Below are 19,928 nucleotides of genomic sequence, written 5' to 3'. Positions count from 1 at the left end.
TGGGGAATTGCTGTTCCTGTTACTTTAAAACTGTATTCTTAGAAATTGCTCTGGGCAGAATTTTTCTTATGCAAACCCATGCAGTAATACTTTTTAAGCCTCTTCATATATTGGTTTCATATAACATTTAAATGCAACTTGTGAAAATTTGATTTGTTTTTATCCCAATAATTATAAATGACATATAAATAAGAGGGTTTTTTAATGGTTTTTCATGTTAGTGATAGTGTTTTTAAACACAAGACTATATCTTATGTCTGTGTATATAAATTTAATATATGGGTCCCAACTTAGGCCATAAGTGAAACTAGTTAATTTAACTCTTACTAAGTTACATAGCTGCCAAAATACAGAAATGTTAACCAAGATGGTTTAGCAAAATTTTCCCTTAAAGAAAACATAATTGGGGCTGGCCGGTTAGCTCAGCTGGTTGGAGCGTGGTGCTGATAACACCAAGGTCCAGGGTTCCAGCTGCCCAAAAAAAAAAAAAAAAGGGAAGGAAAAAAAGAAAACATAATTAGCATTGGAGGATACAACAGAGAGCAAAAACCATGGAGTAATTTGAATTTGAATCACATAATACTAATTAAGCTTAGTCATATAATCCTTGGCTCATGCAGTTAGACACCAACAGACAGTCAGAGACTACTGCAGGTTAAGTTGGACATCAGCTCTCTGAGAGATGTCTAGTTCGGAACTTGTTATTTGAGACAATCACTTTAATTTCTAGAAGAGTATTTGTAGAAAGAAAAAATACCAATGCTATGTCTAACTATATTTAACTTTAGATAGCAATTCTTGTTGTTGTCAGATTTCTCATATTTTCTAGACTAAATTTTATTCCCTTTCTCCCACTCACCCCTAGCTCTCTCGCTAGCACAGCGACTGTCACAGTTGATTCTTCATAGGTTCTATTTATCAAAGACAAGCTTATAATATATCACATGACAAAAAGATTAAATATTATGATAAGTTGAGAGATCTATTGTCTACAACTTGTATAAGTAGTTGGAAATAAAAAATCATAATGGGCATTAGTTTTGAGTACCTACAGTATGCAAAAAGCTGTACTGAATTGTTCACATAGTATTGTTATCTTTTTAATCTCACCAGCAATCATAGAAGGCAAATATCATTCACATGTTACACAGATGGGACTGAAAACTTTTGTCATAAAATGACAGACCTGGGATTTGAGTATAGAGTTTTCTGCTTCTAAAGAGAATATATACTATATTATATCAAATGAATATGCATATGGATGTACAGATGTATGTGTATATATGTATATATTTGTAGGTATACATGCACACACAGAGATGCTCCTCAACTTACGAAGGGATTACATCCTGATAAACCCATTGTAAATCTAAAATATTGTAAGTCAAAATGGCATTTAATACCTGGATAAAACCATTGTAAAGTCAAAAAATCATAAGGAAAACCATCACAGTTGAACCATTGTGAGTTGATGACCATCTGTACACATGTATATATTTGTATTTCAACACTTGTTACTTAATTTTGCCTCAGAATGTGGTTGTCACTAATGTGTCTCTATTTCTGAATATTAAATGATGTTTCAATCACATCACTCTGAGTCCAATATTAATCTGAAGTGCTTTTTTTTTTTTTTTTTTTTTTAAATTTTGAAAGCCTTTATTGATGTATTATGCAGACTTACAGCCCAGATTTTATCTTCTTTTCTCTCACCTTCCCCCTATGGGCTATATCCCAACTCAGATCAATCTTGCTAATTTCTGAAATGTCTCTAATTTATTTTTATTTATTTATTTATTTATTTATTTATTTATTTATTTATTTTATTTTGTCACTCTTTGTACTATGCTGAATTCAGCCCTCTTTATTTTTCTAAGTTACAGGTTTTTTGAGCTTTCATCAATAAAATATCTTTAAGACATTGATAGTGATGTTATTTTTGAAAATAATTAAATACCCTAGTAAAACCATTATCCTTCCCACATAAGTGCATTTTTATGGAAGTCGTACAGTTTGCTTCATAATGTTTAGATATGTGTGGGATTGAGCTACTAAATTTCACTTCCTTTATTTCATTATCCATTACAGGAACATCCTTCTCTAGGCCAACTTTCAGAAAAATTAATAGACAACAACATTAATGTCATTTTTGCAGTTCAAGGAAAGCAGTTTCACTGGTACAAGGTATGTTAATTCCCAAAATATAAAAATTAAAATGTATGCTTTGGTTGTTGAAATTAGGACACTTCTTAGAATGACAGATAAGGATTCTGAAAGTATTATATTTTGTACCATCTACATTTAATACTATATTAACTAAATTATATTTTACAGTGTCTTAAGGTAGCATTTAAGTATAAATTCTATCCAGGTTTTTAACACCTGGAACCGAGTGTGGGTACTAAATGATGTCTGAGAATTATATTCAAAATCCATGAGCACAGCCTCATACTTAGGGTGGTACTGAGTGTGAAAATAATGGAGAGGACATTTATCATGTGAAAAATACTTCAAGCTCTGTCTCTACACCTTTTATGTCTGGAGTCCTGATTATATTCTGGTCCAAGGGCATATCCTCATAACAGTTGATCGTTAAACCAATGTATGCTATTGTCATTATGTAAATACTATTGATATGTTTTCTAGGACCTTCTACCACTCTTACCTGGCACTATTGCTGGTGAAATAGAATCAAAGGCTGCAAACCTCAATAATTTGGTAGTAGAAGCCTATCAGGTATGTATATATTATACACAATTATTTTCAAATAAACTTTTAGCAACAATTTTTTTGTGGCAAGATACAAGCTAGTGCCATATCATCTTGAAAGGAGTGGTAGAAAAAAACATTTGATTAGAAGTTAGGACCCTGGAGTTTGGCCCTGGCTCTGCTGCTAACTAGCCATGATACCTTGCCTAGTTAGTTCTCTAGGCTTTCCTCAGCTTTCTGGGCCTCATTTGTCTCATTGACAGTAAAGTAAGATTGGACTAGAGGCTATTGAAATTTCTTTCCAAATCCAATGCTCAGTGAGTCACCAAATTATGGCTATAGAATGTACTTTATTGAGAAACTACATAATTTCCTATATCATTAAGTAAGAAATCCACACTGCTATTTAAAGCAAAAATCTGCTGGGGAAAATGAAGTATCTGGGATATAGAAATTACTAAGAAGACTCTTTGGGGATCTCTGATCAATCACTTGATTTGAACCAATTATTTTGGCCGTTTTATCAAAATAGTTTGATCAAAAGTATCATCTTAGTATATGTAATATTCTATTGAATTGACAGTTGCATGCTATCATCAGTCCTGTGAAGACTGGATACCTAAATGCAAAAAATTTAAAGAAACATCTGCTCTCTCAACCTGAGTCATTCCCGATAGAATAATCTCTGTTAAGATGTTGCAATAATAGTGACTGTTACTCTCATACTACCAAGAACCAGTCACTTTCTTTATGTGACCTCATTTAATCCTCACACCTGACCTAAGACAGGTGCTAGTGTGGTACTCCAAAGTATATTTGTAGAAACCAAGGCTCAGTGAAGTTAAGCAAGATAATCAAAGGTCACACAGCTCGTAAGCAGAAGCAGCAGGATCAGAATCCAGGTGTTCCTCCACTCCAGGCTCCAGGTGCTTCCTCTTTTGTGATACCACCTGTTTATTTTTTAACATGGTGTCAAAAGTTATGCTTTATTTTACCTCAAATTTATGGGCCGATTATAAAGTCTCATTCCTCCAAATTCTCTGACTTGACTTCCCTTCCTGACACGTAGAGTTTAATAGTCTAAATAGTAGCCAGATCCATGTGAAAAACCTCGGACTTTTCTGATTTTCTCTAGGCTGCACCTGCCTTAAACTTGGGTACAAAAGGGAGGAGCAAGAAGTAGACGCAGGATATAAAATGAAGAACTCGTTTGAACGTTCTCCTTTTAAAAGAAAAATAAATCTTGCTAGATGTGTTTTTGCCAAGGATTTTTTTCTATGTTTGAAAACTGTGTTGAATGAAATAAGAGCACCTTAACTTGCATCCCTTTCTCACTTACAAAAAAAAAAAAAAAAAAAAAAAAAAAAAAGGGCAGAGGAGCTTCTTATTAAGGAAAACCAAATGTGTATACAATTCATTCCCATGAGTAATTTGTTCCCAAAAATAATAAAAAGAAGAAAGGAGCTTAAATGGTTAGTAGTCACCCTAAATTGTTACAGTATGAACTCATTTATACCCCAAACAAGGGATATAAATTGACGAGTTTTACCTGTGTGTCAGACTACACCAATGGAAAAGGAGACAGCTGCATTTGGTTTCTTGTTACTTATATTTGGGATGCCTTAGCCCATGGTAGTTCTGATTAACTTTAAACAGTGGAAAAATACCAATAATCCAACAAAAACTTAACTCTGGCTAACTAAGCTCCTTAAGTGGAGATTCTGTTATTTTTTATATCTCTATATTTTCAAAATTCTTTTGAAATTTTGTCTTCACAGTCCAACAGAAACTATTCACAATTCATTGAAGAATTATACATCAGGAAAAAATAGATTCTGCCTTATACCTATTTTATATTAAAAGGGAAGCTTAAGATTGTGGTGGAAACTTAATTTCTAAATTCCAAAGCTGGGCAAAATTTTAGAGATTTGTCTTTTCACCCTGCTTGGCAAACATTGGCCTATCTAGCTCAAGATCTTAACAGAAACAGGATTTCAGTAGGACAAGCTGAAAATGCTCTTTGCGTTAGGCAGTTTCTTCTGATCTGCCAAACTGTCATATATCAGTATCATTTGTAGACCACTGGAAGTTTCTACTGGTTTGCCAAAATTATTCAATTAATGGTTTGCAATGTATGAGCTCTATGGGAGATTAAAAAATGTCACTGCCATGGTTTTACCTTACCCAGATAATATTTACAAATTTGAGGAAAGTATCTCGTTCTAAAGATATACAGAATCCCCTGATCAATTATTAATCTGTAAGCACATCTCCTTATTGATTATACTGCTAAAGAAAAAAATTACTCACATAAAGACTTAGGAGCCACTGGAAATTTATTTTTCTTCATACTCTGCTAATCACTCTCTTTCTCTAGGTACTTACTTCATTTTTTTCCCTTTTTAAAAATTTTGTTTACAAGTATAATTTAAGGATTTTGGCATGTGATAGACTTTCAGTTTTATGGAACAAAATGCACACAGATCTGGAGTATGTATTTCAGGTAACTTGATCCTTTGGAACTCAGAGATTGTAATGAAAAATTAATGTGTGCTTGATACATGGTAGAAATTAAATACATATTTATTAAATGAATATATAAATGGGTGAATGAATGAATGGTTTTCTGCCCGGTGAGAGACCCTACTTTGGTGTTAAGGTTTGGAGCAAACCTGATAAACACAAGTAAGCCCCAAGGTCTTGGCAAAAATCCTAGGCCAGTTTTGGAGAACTTTATAGAACCATATCTTTCAGGTAACTCTTATGTTTACAGAACAGAAATGTCCTCCCAAAAGTGTACCTTTTGATTCTGTATCAATAAGGCATTGTAGCTTTCATGATTGTCTAAAGTATTTGAAACTGAAATGTTTCTTTAATAGCTGTGAATGTCAGAAGCATGTTCCAAATTTTAAGTTGTCAAGATTTACCTTTTGTGATGATTTATGTGTTCTCAATGTTTTATTTAAACCTTATCATAAAATATAAGTATTATTGGATTAAGAAATGCTTACTTTTTAAGAGGCTGAATGAGAAATATCTTTGAAGTGATCAAAAGGCACAGTCATGAAAGTCTATGAAAAAGTAGAACCACTTAATTCAGAGAATCTAATCCTTCAATATTTGTTATGAATTTCAAATATAATTGGGACATTATGTGGAAACTGTTTTAATTCATCCTTTTACAGAGGTAGACTCTTTGGTTTTGCTAAAACTTAAATCTAGAATGATTTAATGAGCTTGATTGGTGCTTACACTTGAAACTACTGCAATATGTAATTTAAAAATTATGTCTCCACAGAAACTCATCTCAGAAGTGAAAGTTCAAGTGGAAAACCAGGTACAAGGCGTCTATTTTAACATTACAGCCATCTGTCCAGATGGGGCCAGAAAGTCAGGCACAGATGGATGCAGAAATGTGACAAGCAATGACGATGTATGTGGGTGTGCACTTATCCCATTTAAAACAAACTGGCCTGCTTCTTCACAAAAAAATCAAATCAATTTGAAAAACTACTTATGACTGACTCCAAGAATTTTATTTATACTTCAAAGTAACTTTCACTGTCTCTTCTCAAAGTTCCTACTTGGTTTAACCCAATTGACTCTTCTTTCAAACTTTCAATAAAAGAAATATATATTATATTAAACACTTATTTAATAATAGTAACTTTAAACTTAGGGGTCACAACCAGTGAAGATTAGCAAATTATATCTCCTCAAACAAGTAGTGTCTATACCTATGATTATGACAATGACTTTGTGGTTTCAAATCTGCAAATTCTCAGAATAAATGTGAAATTGAAAGTAATAAACCACAGAAAAGAATGGGAGTGATGATGGACTTGATAGAGACTAAGAATTCCAAAACCTTTCACGTTATGCTTGCCTTAGTACCCTCCTAATGATCTAGGAGGAGGTTGGGGATTTGTTAAGAGCAATAAAAAAGAACTGGTATCACTTAACTAAAAAGAAATAAAATGTAAAGAAGAGAGGCCCAGATTATAGCAGCATCAGGAAATAGGACCAGAGAAGTGGATTCTCCAAGGATCAGCACAATAGAGGGTAATATAGAAATTTACCCTGAAAGGAAGTCCTTGTAGGGTGAAGTGATGTCCAGTGAGTCATTTACCTCTTTAGGCATCAGTTGCTGCATTTTTCAATAATGACTTGGACCAGAAGATTTCTAATCACTCCTCCTTTCACCTCTAAGGTTCTGTGATATTATTAATGACTTTAATATCATGCTATAGAGAAAAAGGAAAAAAGTTATTGAAAGAAATAAAGGTCCTAAGATTCTAAGATTGAATAAAGAGAATCTTTCTTTCTCTTTATTTAGAATATATTTTTCCCTCTTGAGAATTCTAGAATATTCAGGTAGTATAATTGTTCCTATAAGCTGCATATATTAAATTAATTATTACAAATTTCTAATTCTGTAGTTGCCCCTATAATCACTCCCTGGATTTTGTTCAAAAGACATCATATACCAGTTTACAAAATACATATTTGATTTTTATTAAATGTAAAGAAAACTTTTTACTAACAAAAGATAGCATTGTTACTTTCTGAAAAAATGCTTACCTCTTAGAAGTAGTTCTTTCAAAATCTCTATTTTGGAAGAGTAGTTTTCCTTACTTCTTACATTTTTTTTTCTTTACCTACATCCGTTTTTTCCCTTTACTTTTAACCAAGTGGTATAAACAGTTTGACTCTCAGGAATTCTCATATGAACTACCTATTAATTATATAAACCCCAAGCTTTATTCTACCATTAGTAATGGCAGTGACCACATTATCCTACACATCTGTTAATCCTTAACATTCTTAAAGACCAAAAACATTTCAAGTACAACACTAACTGGATTGATTTTTAGTATTATAAGACTGATTCTAATTGCTAATGTACATATAAGCCTAAATTTAGATCTTTTATATAATGATGTATATATATTTATATATACATATATATATATACGTGTATATATATATATCCCAACCAAAAATCCCAGTACAAATTATTTTAAAATTGTAAAGGATTTTCATCCAACATGAAAAAAAAATTGAAATAAATATGTATGTATGATATATATATGTATAAAAATATATATGTTATATTTTAAAACACTATATATATATATGTGGATCAACAAATATAAATAGACATATTAAGTCAATCATGTTGTGCAAAAGAAAAAAATAGAGAAAAAAAGGAATAATTTGGCAGGAGAAAGAAACTGTAGTTTCATGAGGAAAACCTATTCCTGCCAGCCCAGCTCCTTAGCTCTGTCCCAACTTCTCCCATTGAGACAAATGCGTGACCCTGTACTGAAGACTTAAGAACTGAGAATGAGAGCCCTAAACCTTTTTCCCTTGAGTAACATTAGAGAAAGTGTCATATTTTCCTCCATTGACACCCTGTATAAACTAAAATTTAACCAAAATTTTACTTGGGTCCCTAGAAAATAGGAACAAAATAAGAATTGTTCATTGGAACATCTCGTCTCAGGGTTTTAAACAAGTAGAGCAGAAGCCTTTTACTGTGGTTAATTTTATCTATCCCTAGTGCCAAATACTCAATAAACCCACATTTTAAGGGCTGAATCCATAAAATGGTCTATTCTTTCTCAAGTTCGCTAAGAAATTAATCATCAAAGGTAGAATAGATGCCTCAAATAGGCTTGCACCCAAGTCTGTTTAATTTTACAATATAGGCAATTAGCAATCATTGCATTCTTTACCTCTAGTTTATTAATTTGGAAATAAAAGACATTAAAAGGGAATGTTGCATCAACATTAACATATGAAAGAGATTGAATGTGTATTTTATAAATATTAATTTCTCTAAGACGACATGTATTGATTCAAAAATTAATATATATAATATTGACAATAAAAATAATCAAGGTGTATAAATATATTTCCTTTCTCCCCCCCCTAAATTTAGGTTCTTTTCAATGTAACAGTTACAATGGAAAAATGTGATGTCACAGGAGGAAAAAACTATGCAATAATCAAACCTATTGGTTTCAATGAAACCGCTAAAATTCATATACACAGAAACTGCAGCTGTCAGTGTGAGGACAGCAAAGGATCTAAAGGAAAGTGTGTAGATGAAACTTTTCCAGATTCCAAGTGTTTCCAGTGTGATGAGAATAAATGTCATTTTGACGAAGATCGGTTTTCTTCTGAGAGTTGCAAGTCACACAAGGATCAACCTGTTTGCAGCGGTCGAGGAGTTTGTATTTGTGGGAAATGTTTATGTCACAAAATTAAGCTTGGAAAAGTGTATGGAAAATACTGTGAAAAGGATGACTTTTCTTGCCCATATCACCATGGAAATCTGTGTGCTGGTGAGTATAAATATATAGCAGTTTTTACCAGTCACTATTACACTAACATATATATTTTAAATATCTTTAAGTTACATCTTTTTAAGGTGCCAACACTGAATTCAAATTTAATATTCAGCGTTTCGTAGTCTGTGAAATTAGGGCATAGCAACAAATTTATAGCACATGATTTTCATGTTTATATTTTAACTTATTTATTACAGAATATGCTTCAAAATAAAATGCTAAAATTAATTGTTATTCTCATGTATTCCTTGTTCTTGGAAAGATATATACCAGAATAGGAAATTACTGACGATGTCTGACACATTTTCTAGAGAATCAAGGTATTCTTCTAGAAGGATCTGATTCATTCTAGTAAATGGTCACTCCTTCCAGCTTGCTCAAAAATTTTTATTTCTGTCAGAATGATGGGAAGTGAACTATAAAAATATACTTTTCATTCATTGGAAAATTCTTAATGCATTATTGTGGATGGTATTGTAAGTTTGCAGTAATTTAAGCCTCTTAAGTTTATTTTTGGAACACCACCCACAATAGAATTGCCAAAGGAAAGCATTCTTAGAAAAAATACTGGTTTACTGAGTAATCTAGAAGATTAGTCTCTGAGACCACACACAGACCAAATTAAAAAATGAAATAAGTTAGAATAAAAATATCAAGACTACTTTTTGGCCGATTCAGTTTACTGCCACCTAGAGGTTAGATTTCAGAATATCCGTACAACATTTGAAAATTAAAACAAAATAGTTTTTAAATAAATTAAATAAACTACCTGTCACCCGAGTTCTCCAATAATTTTTCTGTGACAGTATACTAAATCCACTTATTGTGAAAACACCTTTTTTGTATTTGCATTTTAGTAAATAAATATTTGTTAAAGTATTAATGAATGGAAATACTTCATTGCCATAAGCATATGGGAAGTAACATAAAAAATAAATGTGTTTAAATAAGTAAAATGAAAAATAAATTTTCCATTTTCATCTAAGTTAAAAATTTGGCTTATAGCACTTAATATGTAATGGCAAATTGTCTTTTATTCTATTATATACTTCAAACATTTATTCAGCTATAACTGGCATCATGGTTAGGATAGATTATAGATGACTTTAGAATGAACCAGCAGTTGTCTACTATATTTTACAAGAAAGAGAAATATTATTTTACAGGGAAGAGAGAATTTTCTGAGATCATTTCCTACAGCTGTCAATCTGTCAAAGAAATTTTAAATATAGTGAAAATCAGTCTCTATTCACAGAAAAATATCAAAAATCAGTGTACTGGCCCCTCCATATGACTATGATACTACTGACTCACAGGCAGTTGTGAATCTGCTTTGAATTGTTGGTGTTTAAGTGCAAACTCTAGGGCTGACCTGCATTTTCTCCACTAGTCTCTTTGGGGAATAAAAACACATGTTCACAGGTCAGCGGGTAGGATTCAGCATGCAGCATGCGCAGGGAACAGGGTCTGGCAGACATTTGTTTGGCCTGGTCCTCATTAGTTTTACACTTAGCAGACAGAGCTGATCCAACAGTAAACTCTATGCAGTAGTTACCCTGTGAGGTGCTCAGCAATAAAAGAAGGGAGAGAGGGAACGAAGAAACAAAAAAAGGAGGTGGGATAAAGGGAGGGATGGAGGCAGGGAAGGACGAAGGAAAGGAGGGGTGTGTTCAAATAAGCTTGAGGAATGCTGTACTCCCGTGGCCCTTTAAAATGTATCCCTTCTTGAAGATTTCTAGTTCATATTAGCATATTAAACTTTGGACACTTTCTGCAATCTAAAATTCATTTAACTATGTATCACCAGTTTTTCTTCAACTCATTGTGTACACCCCACCTTCCTTTCTTTTTTCCATTTCAGGACATGCCCCTCTAACGTACTGTTCTGAGGATGTGGAAGGAATCATTCAACTTCTCAGGAGACCTTATCTTTAAACATGGCACTAGCAGCACTAAAGTCTAGAAGGCTTTGCCTCAAGGTCCTTCAAAGTTCTCCCAGGCCCTTAGCAATAATGAAAGACTAAGAGAATGGTTATAGAAGACATTAATCAAATACCCTCACTCGTTCTGAATTCAAGTCCGACAGTTAACATTACTCCGCCTGTAGCTTCTTTATGTGTGCGTGTTTTTCATGTACAACTGAATGCACAGTGGCATTCACCGTTGAGCAGCAACAGAAGCAGGGCACCCTTCACGCTTGTTAGCACAATATGTGAGCATTAGATTATCTACAATAGAACAGCTTTGGAAACGGACCCTGCTAAAGCTTGGCATTGTTTTTGTCAGACAAATAGAAAATGATGTTGTTTCCATTCACTTGACTGTCAATGCGTTTCCGTGGAGACGAGAGGGGAATCCATGTTTGGAAACTCTTCACCAAGTCAGTGGTCCCCATAACTTAGGTCCTGGAGTGTCTCTGTTGCAGGACATGGCGAGTGTGAAGCGGGCAGATGCCAATGCTTCAGCGGCTGGGAGGGGGACCGGTGCCAGTGCTCATCAGCATCGGCCCAGCACTGCGTCAACTCACAGGGCCAGGTGTGCAGCGAAAGAGGCACGTGCGTGTGCGGCAGGTGTGAGTGCACTGACCCCAGGAGCATCGGCCGCTTCTGTGAACACTGCCCCACCTGCCATACAGCCTGCAAGGAAAACTGGTATGATTTCTCTGTCCCCAACATACGCAAAGCAGTCCTTCATGATGGCTGGCTGTGTTCTTTTCTGTTCTGGGTGCTTTAATCTTAAAAGTTGCCAGATAAGTTGTTACCATCATGCTAAAAAAGAATTGAATGGGGAATTTTAGGAATTAGGAAACTAGAATTCCAATCTATGGCCACTAGATAACTGTGGCAGCATCAAAATAAATCCGGACATTCACTATCTTTATTAAAACAGGTTTTTGAAGATAGGGGCTGCCTGCTACTACCCAGCTTTCTAGTAGTTAATTGAGTAATCTAGGACAAGTTGTCAAAATTATCTGTGCCCCTGTTTTCTGATATCAAACATGAGGATAATTATAATACCTTGCTGTAGTTCTGTGAAAGAATTAAATTAAATGATTCATGTAGAAAAAAACTCTTGTACTCAGTGCATGGTATTTGTGTATGGTAATAATAGAATACATGTTAGCTGTTATTACTGTGTTTTATTTTTAATATTTTAAGGATAAAAAATTGTGGCTATGAAGCACTCTAGAAATAAGTGATATATAAATGAAATGTGATGTGTTAAATGAAGGTGACTTTATTGTTTTGTGCCAATAATTAATTTTACAATAACAATTTGAGACCTACTCAAAGACCACTAATCTAAACATCACGGTACCTTCCAATTTGTTTTATTCAAAAAGCTTTTAAAGCAATCACTTTTTCAGATTGGTGGTTCAAATAACTTTTTTAGACTTATGCGTGGTAATTTATTTTTTGGAAATGCATTACTTTAACATAATGATGGAGTTATTTCTAATGAGCCTTATCAAAATTTCAACAGTCTATTCACTGCTATTTTGTTATTTGATTTTTCACAGAAAAAATTACAGTCTAGCACAGTCTTAAAGAATAAATGTTTTCACTTCTGTTTCCCCTTATAGGAATTGTGTTCAGTGCCTTCACCCTCACAATCTGTCCGAAGCCATGCTCAAGCAGTGTAAAACCTCATGTGTGCTCACTGAACAGTTTTATGTGGACCAAACATCAGGTAAACCAAAGCTTAATAATCAAAGCACTGAAGAATATCTGTAGAGGATCATATTCCCCAAAAGGGCCCGTAATTAACTGGGCTAAAGAAAGGACTAATGGCTTTAATTATTTTTCATTATGAAACATTGCTTTATTTTTCAAAACAGCTTAATTGAGGTATCATTGATATATAAGAAACTGTACATATTAATCAACACCATTTAATGAGTTTATGACTCAGTTTTTTAAATCTCCCAGAGATGATACTCTATAGCCAACAGTGTATGCTTTCCATGGTGTGGTTGAGTGGTTGGGTTTCTCCTCTCATCTACACAGTTAAGTTTCCATGCTATGTACTTCCATAGAGGGGCTTCTGAATACATTGGCTAGAGAGGCCTCCGTGAACCAAAAATATGAGTTTCCCATGTAGATTCAAGGTCTGTGGAGCCATAATTTTCCTTCATAACCCAAATTTGCTCCCAGTTCTGACCTTCCTCATATCTAATCAACATTTACTTTCATGTTTCAGGAGAAGCCAAAAAAGTCTAAGTAGCGATGATCTGCTTTTGCAAAATACATAATTTTAAAAGCATTCCTTCCTGATATTTAACTACAGCTCTGATTCATTCTGATATAAACATAGCTTAGGCATGAATGGTTATCCAAGTGGCACAATGGAATGGCTCTGGAACTTTTAGTCTGAAGACCTTGGCTTAAGGCATGTCCTTGAACAGTGTTAGTTAAGAAATATCAGCCCTCCCACAAAACTTCCCTGAGCCTCAGTTTCCTCCTCTATAAAACTGAGGTAATAATACCAACCTCAAAGAGTCGTGTGACATCAAATGAGCCTGTGAGCATGAGAGAAGTATCTAAAGTAAAAGGTAACAAGTAAATGAGGAAACATATGTCAGTGATGCTCAAGGAAAATTTTTAAACAGAAGTTCATCAGAACCCAAAAACCCAGGACCCCACTTTGTGCAGGTATAAGGTATGAAACTGCATGGGAATTTTAAATTAAGCTTAAAATTATGTCTTCCTTGAAAACATTCCTATTGTGACTACTATATCAAGTCTCTCCTCCAACCTATAAGAAAAATTCCAGCTCTTAGAGAGACTGCACAGAAGAATAAACTTTCTCCAGGGTTTTGTTTTGTTTTTCCCTCGCATCCATACTGATCTTAACTCAAAGAACTTGGCTCTGAAAAGAGCCCCATGTGCTGCCAGCTGGGGCTGCTGCAATCACTCCAGAACGCCAAGTGCCTTTTCTAATAAATAGGGCCTTTCTATCAACATGTCATTTATTATGTTAAGTAAATACGACTCTGGCTTAAGTGTTGTTACAAAACATATTCCCTAAACCTCCTTAGGAAAAGCCCCAGCCTGACCTAAACTAAGGAAAGCATAGGCTAGGGGGAAATATTTGCTATCCATAACAACATGTAAAAATACATGCAGATTTGAGCCCTGAAAATGTCACCTATCCTAACTGATTAGAAGTATTTCTAAAATGCGTCGATAGCTAGGGGGCTCCCCTCCATTTCACAGCTATTGTGCAAGAAAAGGGAAAGCGTGTTTGTCAGGCACCTCTGTCATCTATCCACGCAATCACACTTAAAGGGTGTTCTTTCAGTCTCTCTGGCTAAGCTCCTCCCAGGCAAAAAGCCAATAAGTGGGATCAAGCCACGTGTCCCCTCTGAGGATCCGCCTTAGCTGACTGAATAGCCCTAGCCAGCCAAAGGAAATGACAATCTTTTAGGACAAAAGGGCCGTGTGTCATGAACCTGAAGGTCACTGTGGAAGATTGAAAGGTCACCACCTTTGAAAAGAGCGCTTTGGATTCTATCTATCTGTCAGAGTTGTAACAATGGGAGACTTGAACCAGCATTTGGTATTTCTGTTCCAATTAGTTGTCTTGGGGTCTGCCTTTGACCTTTTTTTCGAGGTACCTTATCACTGACCAAAATAAAATTGGGCTCTGTGAAGTCTTCCCACTTGGAGAGGAATCTTTGCCTTCATCACTGAGTTTTTGCCTTATTCAAAAGCATACTTGATCGTCACTGGGAATCCAGTCATCCATGATTGTTCTAAGCCTGGGCAGGTTCCCTCCCTGGAGGCTCTCTCTGTGAGACCTTCAACATTTAGGTGAGGTCCCCACAGTCTGGAGAATGGGTGGAGGAACACATGCCTCTTTAGGCCATGAAGTAATTGTAGAAATCTGGGACAGCTGGCGAGTTCTGTGGAATTCTTGCCTATTGTGCAACCATGTTCCTGTTGGATTGGGGTAATAGCTCTGGCAACGACAAAGCCTGTAGACTTTCCAAAGAGTTTGCCTAAGATCTGGTGCTGAAACAGAAATCTAGCATGCCCCTCATCTTAACATGGCATTGCTTTTTCCAGCTAGTGATTTTTTTGTTCTTAGAAAAATACACAGTGAACTTTTAAAGCAAATAGAACAGACTTGGTTAACAGACAGGTAAAAAGTAAATTAATAAAAAGTTAGAAAAGAGATTCGCATATTGTCCCAAATTGGACTCTCCTATTTCCTGGAGAAGCCATGTGTAAAAATAATGAGAACTTACACTGCAATTTCTCAGGAAATATTTATTCACCTATTAGAGAAGTATTGATTTTAGCCTCTACAGATGTTTACTTTATTTTCTAGTACTGGTGTGCAGCAAGTAAAGAACAAGCATAAAAAGGGAAACATATGCTAATACCCAGAACTATTAAATAATTTTTTTAAATCTCACTTAGCGATCATTAGTGCACATCACAGAAACTGTCCCTTTCTCTCTCATGGACAAAATTGTGTTTGGTTAAGTGAGTTGGACATATTCTGGTTAATATAATTAATGATCAAACTGCAAGAATAATGTTATTGAATACCTTAATTGTGGCTATTCTTCAAAGGAGGGCTTTCTGTTGAAAATATTTTAATAATAAATGTGCAGTAAAAATTAGAGTTTACTTTTTTGAGCTAACAGTAATTTCAGTCCCCTGTTTCGAAAATGTAGATTTGCAAGTATCTCTCATCATATTAATTGAAACATGAACATCATTTACATGACAATCCTTTGATTTACTCATTCCCATTTTTTAATTCATTTATTTGTTTGTTTCATTACAGAATGTTTTTCTAACCCAAGCTACTTGAGAATATTTTTCATCATATTCATAGTTACATTCTTGATTGGGTTGCTGAAAGTCCTTATCATTAGACAGGTGATCCTACAATGGAATAGTAATAAAATGAAGTCCTCATCAGATTACAGAGCATCAGCCTCAAAAAAGGTCAGTGAATTCTACCAAAAATTTACTATCAGTATGTTATTGACTAGTTACAGTATTTAGGACCATCACTGATAATAATATTTCTTCTCTATCAAGGATAAGTTGATTCTGCAAAGTGTTTGCTCAAGAACAGTAACCTACCGACGTGAGAAACCTGAAGAAATAAAAATGGATATCAGCAAATTAAATGCTGATGAAACTTATAGGTGCAACTTCTAAAAAAAAGATTAAAAATAGTTTATGGGGAACTGGATTTTATAATATTTGCTCTTAAAATTATAATTTTAAAAGTCACAGGAGGAGACAGATTGTTCAAGATCATGCCAGTTGCTGGTTGCACACTCGAATGAAAACTGACGAGCATCCTCATCATCATGTGACTCACATAGCTGCTGAATTTTTCAGAGAAAAATATGTCTTACTACTGTTTGAGACTAGTGTCATTGTAGCACTTTACTGTAATATATAACTTATTTAGATCAGCATAGAATGTAGATCATCTGAAAAGCACTGATTACACTTTACAGGTACCTTTCATTCCTACACTTCCCAGAGAGAGACAATGCTGTGAGGTAGTTTAGCATTGTGTCACTACAAGGGTACAGTAATCACTGCACCGAACATGCGAATGAAACAAATAATCTGGCAGACATATACTGATGTTGCCAGACACTTTCACAATTGGTGGTGAACACAATTACAGATAGATGAATACATGATTAGTGTTTCACTCATTCAAGAGGTGAACAGATAGAACCTTAATCTTAAGGGATATTGCTTTTGAAACTGTGTAGTTTTATGCATGCATGTGTGTTTATGTTTTTTTTTACAAGATGGATACTAATTCCAACATTTTCTCTTCTTCAACTTTATGTTTTGTTTTTATTCCTTGCATATGTTTATATGTGTCACAAATGACTGGATTAAATAAGTGCTAAGTTACTACTGCCATAAAATCCTAGTAATACAATGTCACTTTATTAGAATACTGGTTTTAAATGCTGAATGTTAATAAGGGACACTGTAAAGTATCATCAAAACCTGATTAACTTAACTTTTTGCAGTTGTAGAGTTTTGTATCTTCTTACCTGGTAAACTGGAGGGATTATTTGACCATTTCATGTATCTAATCATTAAGCTGAAATTCACAATATGTTTAGAAATTCTGCTTCAAGCAAAGTACCACAGTTTTGAACGAGTTTTCTTAGGTTTTGACTCCAAGTAGATATCAGCATTTTTCAAATGAAAAGATATATTATTTTTGCCCTTCAATGTAACCTAAAGACATTCTTTTTCTGAATTACCCCAACCCTCCTAACCAGAATTCATAAAACTGTAAAATTGGAGGAGGACAGGTGATATCTTAGAAATAAGCTAATTCACCCTTTTAATTAGTCAGGGAAAGGCTCAGAAAGTTTGAATGATTTCTAAAAAAAAAAAAAAACACCCAAGTGATAAAGTGGCAACATTAGAAAAGACCTTGTATCTTCTTATTGCCAGGCCAGTGTTTATTGCACAGTATTATGCTACCTCTCAAATCTTTAAAGTATTCAATTGGCAAATATTTTTTAATGTGATTTACTGAAGTCTTAAGTATATGGACATGAGAAAATTTCAAAGCAAAGTAGCAAAGAGTAATTCAAACTGAATTGTCCATAAACAGCTTCTAGTCTTTCCTGCTAGTGAGCTTTGAAAAGATTGTAGCATGGCATAACTATAGGGAAATCCGTTCATACCATGGCCTTTATGAATACGACCCCCTGGAGTTGTACAATGCTCAACCCAAGACCTTGATACAGAGGCCGTGAGCTCTATCTTCCCCAATGGAAGCTTCTTCACAATTACCATATCACTACAGACTTATTTAGTCTGATTTTATTGGCTAGCAGTCCAACAGTCCTGCGTGCCGTAAGGAGTTTGGCCTATGACAACAAATGAATTTATTTAAAATATCTTGTCATAATTAACTTCCCAGATTTGCTGTCTTCCAGCACTTTAGTTAAAGTACTAGATATTTGCATTTTGATGAAGACTAACCTTCACTTCCTATTCTACCCTAATAAAGAGGACCGAAAAATATGTAATAAGTTGTTCTGGAGCCAACAAACACAGCAGCTCTCTTAGCTGTCCCCTACAGCCAAGCCGTTATGAGGCTAAATTGAGCTTCATTTCCTTCCCCAAATGAGAGATTGAGGACATTGACATAATTCAGTACTGTGACTGATTCGTGTAAGAAACCTTTGATCAGTAAGGATAATGCAAAAATGAAAGGATGCCTGACAGCCCCCAAAAGGAAAAAGTGGAAGATATCCATTAATTTAAATGGTGACAATTTAAAAAATGAACATTACAGTGTTTATGAACAATAAACTAATTTCCATGTGGAATGAATTATCCAAAAGACCATAATAAAATGAAATGCTTAAAAAACCAAGGTTTATATTTTACACCCCTATTAGTTTGCACTAACTTTATAATGGACCAAGGATGTTATCGTAGGAAGAGATAAACTTCCTTATAGGTAATTCAGTGCTATGTAACCATTGTAGTTATGCTTGTGATATTTCGTGCTTTCTTTTTTGTTTTTTACTTAAAGAGCTAATTCTTAAAGATTTTAGGGCTTATATTTTACTTGAATAATTGATATTTTCCTGTGTAAGGGTTTGTGAGAAGAGAATTAATATTTGCATAGTTAGAATTAGTTAAAAGATAAGGAAAAACAGGGTATTCTTAGATTAAATAATTTATATAAATAGAGTCTACTTCCAACTACTATGACCACAGGAGACTTTTGAGATTTATTGATATTAAACTCAGTTAATGACATTTTAAATTGTTATTAAGAACTTGAACAACACTTTTGGTACGGTAGCATTTTTGCACCCTAAAGTATATAATGATTTAGAAATGTGCCATACATACACTACAACGTAATTATATGTATTTTATTTCTCTGGAGACATCTTTTCACTGCAGTGCACATGTACTTATAAACATTTGATATGTTTTTATTTATTAAGCCATGGGCATTCTCTGGAAGATTCAGAAATTTACTAAAAATCTGATTATTTCCTAAATGTTCAAGTTAGATTTGGTTTATAAAAATAACAACAACAACAACAACAACAACAGAAAATCTAAGGTTAAACAGAATAAATATCTCTGGAGGCCAATTTTTCAAAACTCAAAATTCAAATTAGTAGTGGATGCATCAGATGTAACACTCTACCAAAGAATAAACTCCAAATTTCAAATATTTTTAAATAATTACTTTTATCTCCATTGAATGTACTCTTATGTATGACAACAGGCATCCACGAGACACTGAAATATGTTATTATAGACCATGAAAATTTTTCTCCATCGAATTATATTCCTTCTGGTATCTGGTAGAGTAGATTAGACTCAATGGCTTTTTCTTTTTTTCCTCACTCTTGTCTTTTCCACTCACTTTTCCCAAGAGATTGTCCTAAAATTTCAGGCTCAATAAGCCTAATTGTGAAAAGTAACTGAATTTAATGGTATAATGAATTTCTTCATTTCCAAACATCTCTTATTGATTTTAAAACTCATTTGGATCTATGCTTCTGAACAAAGACAGACGAATTAGAAACTAAGAATTTTAAATTTTCACAACTGAGCTTCTTTCCGTTTTGAAGGATTTGAGATATATATGTTTTCATAAATTTGTTAAGTGAAATACAAGTTACTTGGAATTTCCGCTTTGAAGGATTTGAGATATATATGTTTTCATAAATTTGTTAAGTGAAATACAAGTTACTTGGGAACTCAATTATGTGCATATTGTATTCTGTCTTATTTACCCTGAACGTCTAATTAATGACTATCCTTATCTATATTCACCATAAGAACTCCATTCCATGCATTGCAAACTGAGACA

The 19,928-nt window shown here is 34.2% G+C and overlaps 1 protein-coding gene across 2 annotated transcripts in view; it reads left to right on the top strand.

The window, feature by feature from the left end:
* Positions 1-19,442, top strand: part of ITGB8 (integrin, beta 8) — an 80,577-nt gene extending 61,135 nt beyond the window's left edge. For both annotated transcript variants that reach the window (XM_008572762.1, XM_008572763.1), the window contains 8 exons: positions 2,089-2,184; positions 2,647-2,736; positions 6,008-6,142; positions 8,654-9,059; positions 11,491-11,716; positions 12,649-12,755; positions 15,864-16,027; positions 16,124-19,442. In XM_008572762.1, coding sequence (XP_008570984.1) covers positions 2,089-2,184; positions 2,647-2,736; positions 6,008-6,142; positions 8,654-9,059; positions 11,491-11,716; positions 12,649-12,755; positions 15,864-16,027; positions 16,124-16,246 — 1,347 coding nt within the window. In that variant the 3' untranslated portion in view covers positions 16,247-19,442. The remainder of the gene's footprint in view (positions 1-2,088; positions 2,185-2,646; positions 2,737-6,007; positions 6,143-8,653; positions 9,060-11,490; positions 11,717-12,648; positions 12,756-15,863; positions 16,028-16,123) is intronic.
* The last annotated feature ends 486 nt before the right edge of the window (positions 19,443-19,928 follow it).

This window comes from Galeopterus variegatus, unplaced genomic scaffold (genome assembly GCF_000696425.1).
Source record: "Galeopterus variegatus unplaced genomic scaffold, G_variegatus-3.0.2 Scaffold834, whole genome shotgun sequence".
Lineage (NCBI taxonomy): Eukaryota > Metazoa > Chordata > Mammalia > Dermoptera > Cynocephalidae > Galeopterus > Galeopterus variegatus.
Note: the sequence above shows the minus strand (reverse complement) of the source record. Positions and strands in the feature narration are given on the sequence as shown.